This window comes from Physella acuta, unplaced genomic scaffold (assembly GCF_028476545.2).
Source record: "Physella acuta isolate Inbredline_101_S28 unplaced genomic scaffold, ASM2847654v3 ptg000432l, whole genome shotgun sequence".
In the NCBI taxonomy this organism is placed as follows: domain Eukaryota; kingdom Metazoa; phylum Mollusca; class Gastropoda; family Physidae; genus Physella; species Physella acuta.
The window spans coordinates 5,653-16,333 of record NW_026731951.1 but is presented as its reverse complement, the minus strand read 5'-3'; the positions used below and the strand labels follow the sequence as shown (position 1 = coordinate 16,333).

General features: G+C 32.5%; 1 protein-coding gene across 1 annotated transcript; it reads left to right on the top strand.

Moving 5' to 3' along the window:
• Positions 1–1,515: 1,515 nt before the first annotated feature.
• On the top strand, positions 1,516–4,781 carry LOC131942897 (uncharacterized). The gene is made up of 4 exons (XM_059302867.1): positions 1,516–1,585; positions 1,971–2,105; positions 2,604–2,801; positions 4,636–4,781. The coding sequence occupies exons 1-4, from the start codon at positions 1,516–1,518 to the stop codon at positions 4,779–4,781; spliced, it is 549 nt and encodes a 182-aa protein (XP_059158850.1).
• The last annotated feature ends 5,900 nt before the right edge of the window (positions 4,782–10,681 follow it).

Here is a 10,681-nt window from a genome sequence, read left to right as displayed (position 1 = left end):
CAGAAGTAGTCGTATATTTACGGTTACTGGTCTAATTGCCGAGTATTTACGAAAAATACGGCCGCAAACACACGAAACCACGATCGTGGCCTTACGCGTTATACGTTGTGCTATAGCAAAGCCACGATCGTGGTTAAGCGCTTTAAGCACAGCTAGGTTGATGATTAGATCCAATTTGTAGTTCTGTAACATATTTTCAGCGATTTCTGATAACCAAAAGTGGAACGTTTTTTAGTTTAGTTTTTTCCAACAGCCTATAACTTGAGTACTATTTCAAATAGATAAACACAATTTCACATAATAGTAAAAGATTTAATGGTCTGTGTTTAGATAAATTTCCGTCGAACGGGAAGTAGTAATTTGCGCTATTTCCTATTTATCAAAAAACGGCATATGAATTTTTAAAGTAGTAATATTCCGCAATATTATACGAATATTGTTTTCCGTTCACTTGGTGCGCAATTGTTTTTAAGTGATTATATTATATTTTAAAAAGCTAAAGTATATAAAAATGGATTAATGATCATGTCTATATCCCGAGTCCATCCCCAACAGTTTCATATAATATTCGAGAAAGTTTAGTGAGATCACTCCAGCTTCATTAATTAATGGGATACTGTTTCGGACAAAAAACCTGGGGTTTAATAAAAGACACCTCCTTTCGTTATTCTAAACACAAATAATGTGGTATGTTGTTCTTAATGAAATCACATCATAACACTAATGTGTGAATGAATTAGTCAATACATAGTATACAGCGCGTTAAATAAAGAATAAAATTCCATTTCCTTTCATGCATTGCTTCTTCATATTTACTTATACAAGACTGAAATCTTAATATACAGCCTTAAGTTTTTCTTCGTTGTCAGCTGCTCGCATATTTGTCATAATACAATTAATAAACTAATAAATACTCTAAAATTATTTAATTGTGTAAAAATAATCAATGTCAAATAATATACTTTCTTAGGCAGTTTGACAAAAGTGATACCTTTTATAATTAAAGAGTAAAAAAATTAAATTAATTAAATTTTGCAGGCACAGGAATGTGATATCATGTTCATATTAATTCTAGTGTTCTAAGTTTAAATACAATTTTAACATGTGGGTCGTTGGATGTGTTGTATAATATAGCTGATGGTGCGGAGTATGTTTTGGTGGGGATTGGTGTGAGGGCAAGCCATATGGTGTGGTGTTGGGGTTTAGTGTTTGGTTTGGTAAGGTGTGTGGTTCGTGGTTTCATGCGAGTGGTGGTAAGGTATATTTTTCCCCTTTATATTATTCAATGCTTTCCTCTTTTCAAAGTGTACAGTTAAAATTTATTTTACAAGATTAAAAAAAATGTATGTTTTTTTGTGTGTGCATATTGTTTTTGACTTTTGAAAATTGTCGAAACACGGGTATGTAGCTAGTATGCTATAATGAATTAAAACTTTCTGATTATACACAGTCTGTGATGCCACATATTTCGGCAGTAACTGTACACAAAGATGCAGCAGTAACTGTACAAACCAAATGTGTAACAGTGTTGATGGCAATTGTAATGGTTGTATTCCTGGTAAACAGGGAATGTTTTGTGATCATGGTAAGTTGTTTGTATTTTGTTTTTTGTGTTTTTGGTTTGTTTGTAAAATAAAGTTAACACTGCTTAAAACATGTTTCCGAACATTACCTCGTTACTTTGGTAACGTCGACATAAAAATCGTTTCTTGATTTAAAAGTTTACTTTTTAGTTATACTATGTCAATTAAGTAATAACGTTGAATCGGGATTTATTTTATATTTAAAATGAAACAGTGGATACTGGTTATAAAGTATGTGGCAATATTTTAATATTTTTAGAGATACTTTAACTAAAGGGATTCAGACTTAAGTAAAATGTTTACAAAAAATCTATGTAATGAGATATTTTTAAACGATTTTAAAATAAAACAAATTAAAACTTACTAATTGTACTAATTTATACCCAGACTGTGACACAACATATTACGGCAATAATTGTACAAAAAGGTGCAGCAATAACTGTAGAGACCAGATTTGTAACAATTTTGATGGTACATGTAACAGCTGTGTTACTGGAAAACAGGGTAACGCTTGTAACGAGGGTAAGCTGTTTATTTTTGTTTTACAAGTTTTTATTTAGTTTGCAACGTTTGTTTATTTGTTTGTTTCTGTTTCTGCATTTTTGTTAATTCTTGATTGTATTCACTCTACTAAATTCAACAAATTTAATTACAAAAGACCCCGCATAGTGATTTTTTAAATATGTATAAGAAACGATTAACGTTAGTGATATAACTAATAGCCTGCTATGCTTTTTTAAAAATTCAGTATTTATTTTTTAAATCCTATATTTTTATAATGTTAAGAAAAAAGGAAAAAAAAATGTTATTACCAACCTATTGTAGTGTATGAAGTGCGATTTTTTTGGTGTTATTTCTAATTAAAACTCATTTTTGAACTATACATTATTTTCTGCATATGCTACAAATTTCAGGAAAAGCATTATAACTTAAGATGAACTAGATGCAACATTACAACTAATATTACATAATTCTGTATTGTAATTTAAAATTCAAATTAATTATTTTTGTAACTTCCAGAAAAGCATGTTGATAATTTATTGGGACCTGGAATTGGAATCGGTATTGGAATCATGTGCGTTGTCAACATTATCATCATTGCTGTTATTTGTCTAGCTCGAAGGACAAACGTGACCAACGGCTCAACAAGCACTGTAAACGAGAACCTGTATGATCTAGAAGAGAGATCACCCCAGCATTATGTTAACTCACTAAATGGTTAGTAGCAAGAAACAATGTCTAAAATATTAATTTGTTACACTGATATATGATTTGAACGCCCAAGAATACATATTTTTCTTTTAAATACACAATTCACTGATACGTATTGATAACATCCAAAAATGAAAACATGGAGACATAATGTTTATATGTGTGCCGGAGATTTACATTCATTACCTCAGGGGATTATCAACCTAAATATTATACAAAATTATGTTTTAAAAAGTACAAATTAAAATTCAAAGATGCTACTATTAACCAAAAAAAATAAACACTTCTAAATTTTATTTAATACTAGCGTGCTCGTCCCCGCGCTTTGCTGCAAGGATAGAAAAAAGTCTGACGAAATATATCAGAAATGTTTCATCAAAGCATTACCAATCCTATATTCTTAGACGTGTCACCTTTTTTCTAAAACTGAATTTAAATTTGAATGTAAACAATGTCTGAACTTGGATCATATTTATCGGGGCACGGATTTACCTACCGCATGAAAGCCTTGAATGTACGTTAATCATTCACCGTAAAAGTAATGTAGAACACAATTTGGGGACCGCCTAATTGTCGGCGAAGTAGACGGGGCTCATGAGAGCCCCGGTTACACTACCGCAACGGCGCCGAGTATGGTCCCTGGCTTTTTAAAACAAACGTAAGCGCTCTGGTGCTCAAAGGATAACCCAGAGCGCCAAATAGGATCCTAAAACTATGATGCAGATTGCGTCATTCTCTAAAATGACAAAAATGAACAGGATTTTTTCTTTAACACAGAAAAAAAAAGTGGATGTGTTATAAACATCAGTGGGACTGATGCAATTTGATAACCTAAACTAATGGTGTATTATAAGATGCTCGAACTCAATTTCTCAATGGATGAGCCTGTTAAAGTTTTAACGCTGAATATAGTAGTACTCCTTAACTGCTCTGCGGGACGCACGATTAACGGATGCCAAGTATTACATAGCCGATCTGGAACTCTGGGAGCCAAATTGTGTATTCACGAACATCGAACCCTCGCAGGCTGCGCCCATAGCAAATTGTAATTATTTTTTTCACAGAAACCTTTTCGGAAGTATTCTCGTCGATTCCCCAAAGTTTTATGGCAACCGGATGAACGGTGCCAAACCGTATCAGAATTTTATTTTTTATATACCGTATATGGAGAAAAAAACAAATCGCGTACTGCCGGGTGGCCACCCCTTTGATTTTGAATTTCTTTTCACACAAACCTCCCTTAGCAGCTTCTCAAAGTTTTATGCGATCGGATGAAAGGTGTAGTAATGAATAAAGAAGACAGACAGACAGATAGACACATACACACACATACATTGCTTTTTATTATATATATATATATATATATATATATATATATATATATATATATATATATATATATATATATATATATATATATATATATATATAAAGTATATATATAAAATATTTATAATATAAATTTAAAAATGTCGCTCTTACAACATCTTAGGTTCGTATTCATTTAATAACAATCTGTGCAATTAAGATATGAATAAATCCATTTAGAAAATTATAATTAAAGAAGACAGGCGTTGGTTATAGTCAGGAGGGTAAAACTGCGAGTTATTGATATGTGATACTCTTTGTATTTAATGATTCTCGGACTGAGTAATAAAATTTTGTTATTTTTTTGGAGGGAGAAAGGAGGTGGGGGTTATTTATTGGTAACAAGTACAGGTAAAGGAGCGTTTTTGCAAAACTATCTTACAGTCCAGTATTGTTAAGTAGTAGGAATTATAAATATAGTTTAATTTTACATATACATTTTCTTTATAGTTTAGTGGATATTTTCTTTCAGAAAGCAGAAGAGAGAATATCAATGATTCATCAGAAAGACAGCCTGAAGGAAACAACAATGATACAGTTAATGCCTCGAATATTTACAACACATTAAACGATCAATACTATGATGATCCAAAATATGTTACTCTTGTATCTAAATGAAGTTTTAAGTCGTCCAAAAGGGATATTTTGTGCTATTTATTGAAACATCATTATAATTTAAATTGCTATATGCACTAATATTTTGTTTTTTGTTACATACCATCATTTATATCATTTAAGTAAAGGATAGTTTAGCAACAACATATGTCCACCGTTTTATGTAATTCATCTAAGTTAGAAACAGTACTTGCCGGTTATTGGTCAAAACGCAATGTGCTTTACTCCACATAGCTCGATATTAGTGAAAATGCAAAAAATAGCTAAATAGCTAAAAATCCGACTAATTTAAAATAAGAAAGGCTACCAATACTTTTAGAAAAACCAATTTATATACATTATTAGTAAACCCAACACCATTTTAGATGCACACACTGATTAAGAAACCGTAAATGATTCTGTTGAAAACCGGGCTGTTCAATGGAATTTGTGTTATTTTTTAAAGTAGTTTGTATTACTTTTTGCTGAGAAAATTGTATATAATTCATAGCCTACGTCTTGATAAGTAGATTTATAGAATGTAGGACTAAATGTAAATAAAATTTGAATGAAATAGTTCATTTCTTCATATTCTAAAATTGGATGATTACGCCATTTGTTTCGTGTACTTTCCGTAGTTTAAACATGTCATTTGACGTCATTGTTTTTTTTGCGTTCTTATCACAACAGCAAACACTTTTCCGGTTGATTAATTAAAAATGTGTTTCTACATTGGAATATGCCATTATTTTTATTTTCCTTCTTTAAATAAAATTTAGTTTATACATTTAAAACACCCAACATTTTATTGCAACTAAATTCCGTATGTTTAAGTTCTCTATATATCGCTGAACATACTGATCACATAGCCTCAATAATGTTGCGGACAGAGAGAGAGAGAGAGAGAGAGAGAGAGAGAGTGAGTGAGAGAAAGCGAAGTGCGCACATAGGCTTTCATATAGTAGGATAACGTAAGTAATGTACCTATAATAGCTGAGTGGACCTGGCTTCCAACTAGAAAGCCTTTTGCTTATCATAACTTTGGCACTATATATTATAGTTCTAGTTTGCATCAATTTCAAACAACAACATAAGTAAACTATTTATTAACATGTTTACACAGCCTTTTATGGCACATGATTTGCAATTTTTAATGTGTTTTTTTTCTAATGTCAACAATCAAATTTTCGATTGTCGTTGATCAATCTCATAATTTTGTTTTGAATTTGCTTTTAGCGTATACTTTCAAATACTACTGACTTATGATGTATTAAAACAGTTGCACGTTGTACGCTTTCTGTTCGGCAATTTTGAAAGGCAATTGTTATGATGGGAGGGGGTTGCTTTGTAATTGTATTACTACGATGTTTTTAGACTGTGCACCGATTATTTAAATGTCATGTTTGTCACATTCACTACGTTGACGCGTTGTCCACCGACCAATTGATTACTCGTCGCTTACATTTAACGTCTGCGATGATTTTGTTCAGAAAAGTTTTGTAATTATTGAACTACTACACTTGCTAACTTACAGCGTATCGGGTTCGCTATTTAAAAAACAATGGTTTTTTTTTAATACTGTATTGCAACATATAATATGTATAATCAATGTTATCAAGATTTATTAATAAAATAAATGTACCTGTACTCTTGCTGTTTACTTTGTTTCTTAATTATGAAATATCTTTTAATAAAGTAATATATCTCACTGATATGAATTTTTTTTAAATGCATGAAAACACATTTTAACATGATCTTTTGTAATAATGCAGAGCTCGAAATTTCGCGTACCGCTTTCGATCTATGACGGACGACCGACAAAAGCACGACAAACGCAGGAAGCAAGTTTAATTAAGTCTTGTAAAACGCAAAGAACATAATTTAACTTTTATGGAAAACAAAAGCATTTTAATTTATTGTACGTGGATAGTTGATGAAAAGTTTTAAAAGGTGTCCTACATTTATTTCGTCAGTTAATCATTCTGAACCTACTCATCATTTATAAATATCTAATAATTTCCCAAAGACGTCATAGTTTGTTCTCGTTGGGAATTTCTACCGCACGCAATACCTGGATTTTTATCGGAAGCCATTAGCCAATTGTCAGTCTCTGTGGATCTTTAAATTCACCTTCGTTAAAGTATTAGAACAATAGCTTGGGATGACCTCTCGCTCGAGAGAATGGGGGAGGGCGGCGCCAAACGGGCTCGAAAAAAATAGTTAATTCTGATCAGCAATACTGAAATACAGTCTAACTTAAGAAAATGGACTACTAGATTTACTAGGCTTTGCAGACTAGGTTAAGCTTAAGTTAGATAAATTGTTTAATCCCAAAATCAAAATAGTTTAGTGACTGTAAAAAACGTAGTGACTCAAATCTTAAACATTTGGGAGGGGCGTTGGTTTTTTTTTTTTTTTTTTGTTAATTTAAAAAAAATGTATGATGCAGTCATAAAGAAAATTAAACTATTCAAAATTATGTGCCCGAAATACAAAGCACAAGTAAATTTCGCTCTAGGTGTATTTATTGTGTTGCTTCATCATCTTTTTTTATAGTCTAAACAACAGTGGACAAATTGAGTAAAAACAACATATTGCAAGTCATTAATTTATTTTTTGAAGTATACAGCCAGCCGTTGAAAATTTGAAAACGAGTGACAGGAAGACGGATTGCACGATTGCAAAACCAAAATACTCGGTCTCGGTCTAATTATCCTAAAAGAGGTTTGAAAAATCCCACAATATTTTTGGTTTATCAGTGGTATTTTTTCTGACCTCTGTGTGGGTTAGTAGTACAGTTTTGTAATTAGTTTTTCTAGTTCTAATGTGATCTTTTTCTTTTTATAGCACATATAAATCATGAATATTTTTAGCACCATCTATTCTCGTCAAGGGCCAAATCTTGATTTTAAATCTATATGTTGGAAAGCACTCAAACTAATTTAAAGCTAGCAATGTTATTATTTTTGAAAAATGAAAATAAAAACCGCTATTTTGATCGTCATAATTTCTAAGATACACAAAATTATCTTTCTTATCACAGAAGATAGATTATCACAGGGAATTTCTATTGGTGTCGGCATTGGAATAGGAGTAATGTGTTGTGTGTTTATCATTGGATTAACTATAGTTATCATATTTCGTCGTTTGAGGGGTACAAGTTCTCGTTCAACTGAGGACAGTCAACAAAACGATTCACATTTGTCTAGTAGCGGAGGTAAGTCAGATCTGTAGACTAAGTGTAGTAAGTAATAGACTATCAACTAACGAATTATTCGAACAAACCAATAGCAAATCAAATGGTTTGAAATAATCAGTACTTTACTAAGGTAAATGTTTGAATGCGAGTATTGTATTGTTCTGACACAAATGTAAATCATCCCTGTACCCTTGTTTGGGTCGTCTGGGCACAACATAGCGGTGTGTCTAGGGCAGAGTGTCGCATGGCAGTGCCCACCCCTCTCCGTGCCTGACCTCGCCTTTGTAACGAACACTTGACCGTTGACAGTAGAAACTCACGCGCCCTGACCGGTACCTTATACTGGGAAGTCATACACCCAAGATGCCGTGTTAGCAGTAGTTGTTTGATTTGGAGTTTCCTCTCCTAGATGGGTTGCTGCACCCTGCTATCGAGCATCATTTTCCTGGGGCGTTCGTACCCGAGACATGTTGGTTTTAAGAACCATGATCTATACACACCCGAACACGCCGACCCCCATTTTATTGATATGCGTTGTTATTAAGGTTTTCGTTTTTTCAGAAGGCCGAACCGGATTTGTAGAAACTTACGATGGAGCTAACACAGACTCAGAATATCAAACAAAACATGTCTACGAGAACAAAGTCTGCGATCCGTATGAAACTTTTAGCAATGTCTACAATGAAGTACCTTCGACACATTATGAAACGGTGGCTACTGACACTGTTGGCTAGAAGACACAGATATATTTCAAACATCAATTTGAATAAAATTATTTAAAACATTGAAATTTACTATTCGCCTTTATATTTTTATCTGAACAATTCGTATTGTTACATGTTGCAATAATTTTAAACATTTTATTAAAAAAAAACATGATATTTGTTAGAATGTTGTTTTACTTTTTTACATTAAAATACAACTTAATTACATCTATTTTTATTGACATTTAAGTTAAATGGTTTTATGAAATTATTTTAATTTTAAAATAACAAATAGTCTTATTTTACTATTCGCCGTTTTATTTTTATCTGAAGAATTCGTATTATTGCATGTGCCAATAAATTAAAACATTTTATAATTAATTTAATTTGTTGTCAGCTAAATAAATTCCATTAGGTTTCGTTATATATGGATGTGTAAAAACAGCAGTTTCTGCAATTAGATTAGCTAAGGTGGCTGCAGCTTTGGTATCTGTGTAACGATTGTTACGTTTTAAACAGAAATATTAAATTTATTTTGTAATTTTAATTTGGCCCAATAACTTCGTCCTTAGACAATGTTGGATTTGTTAGTAGTCTGGATGAATGTTTAGTTTATCACCATAAGAATAACGATCGGGTGCAGTGTTTCTTTCACACTTTTTTCTCGAGGGGGGGGGGGTAGTTGAAGAAACTCTGATCGGCCGACAGATGAGACCGTTGTTGAAGTTGTTTCATGAAGAGTAGCACTAACAAAACTACAGCAGCCTTCACAGCCCCTATGTCTCTGTGCCTGTATAGCGTGTTCAGCTGTATGCAAATCAATGGTGTCACAATGACGCAATCGCTTTCATGAATAGTAACACGAACAAGGAAACATAATTCTAGAAGGATGTTAACGTTGTTTACTACGCCTGTTCTATAGAAAATAATTATGTGCAGTTAAATAGCATAAAAATTATCTCATCAGCTATTAATTCAGAGTTTTAATAATAGTACCATTGAATATGCAAGGTCCGGCGATAGAGTGCAAGACTACTAACCTGACCTACTCAGGTTTTAATACCCACCTTTATTTACCAGAGGGAAAGTAAAGACGGTCAGGTATTAGTAATAACCACAACATCCCTTTATGTGTCGAGATTACCGAAACAGGTGAACTCTACTAAACCTGCTGCATGGACTGTCTGGTGCGAAATGATATTATACCTTTAGTTAAATGTGAAGAAGTATTAAGCATGCAACCTAAACATCACACAAATCACAATTAATATGTAATAGCCAGATCAATAATAATTACAGCAATGCTTATTTTAATAATGCACCAAATGCATAAATTACATCAGTAATACTAAAATCTAGACAGTTATTAATTGACCTACACCATAATACATCGTCATAAGACACTTGACCTTGCTTAAGTCATAATAGTCTCTGACAAATGTATTGCAAAACAAAAGTCTCTAACCCTAAAATTGTTCCGTACGCATGCACCGCAAACCCAGTTCTTTGACTTAGTTATTTTTTAAAGAAAACTCTGTAGCGTTGACTCCAGACGTCGGTTGTAAATTTATATAACTAATGTTATGTTGTGATGCCGCAAAGCTTAGTAATAACTAAGTCAATATACATACTTTTTTTATAAGTACCAGTCATACCCTCTGATTTAGCAAATACACAGGTTATGCTTCGTAAAGATGAATTTTTAGATGGCATCGGTGTAAATTTCATACAGATGCTTAAAATGTATTATATCTTATCAGTTAACTGCCTCACATAGTAAACGACATAGCAATAATATAACACAACATTGCAATTGTTTGGTCATTAAACAAAGTAATTCAATATCTTATGTGTACTCATTTCACATTACATACAGATTATGCACACCAAATAACTTTAGAGACCTACACGTGATCAAATGCAAGACAGGTATGTTGGGTTGTGAACCTACATCGCTACCAGTTTTGAGATCATTCCTACCGCCTGCGCTTAAATCCAGTCGGAATCTAATCGCAGCCACT

Excerpts from the sequence above, each read along its gene's own strand:
- LOC131942897 (XM_059302867.1), top strand. The coding sequence starts at position 1,516 with ATGTGTAACAGTGTTGATGGCAATTGTAATGGTTGTATTCCTGGTAAA. Across the intron at positions 1,586-1,970 it reads GGGAATGTTTTGTGATCATG|ACTGTGACACAACATATTAC; the intron begins GTAAGTTGTTTG and ends ATTTATACCCAG. Across the intron at positions 2,802-4,635 it reads TTATGTTAACTCACTAAATG|AAAGCAGAAGAGAGAATATC; the intron begins GTTAGTAGCAAG and ends ATTTTCTTTCAG.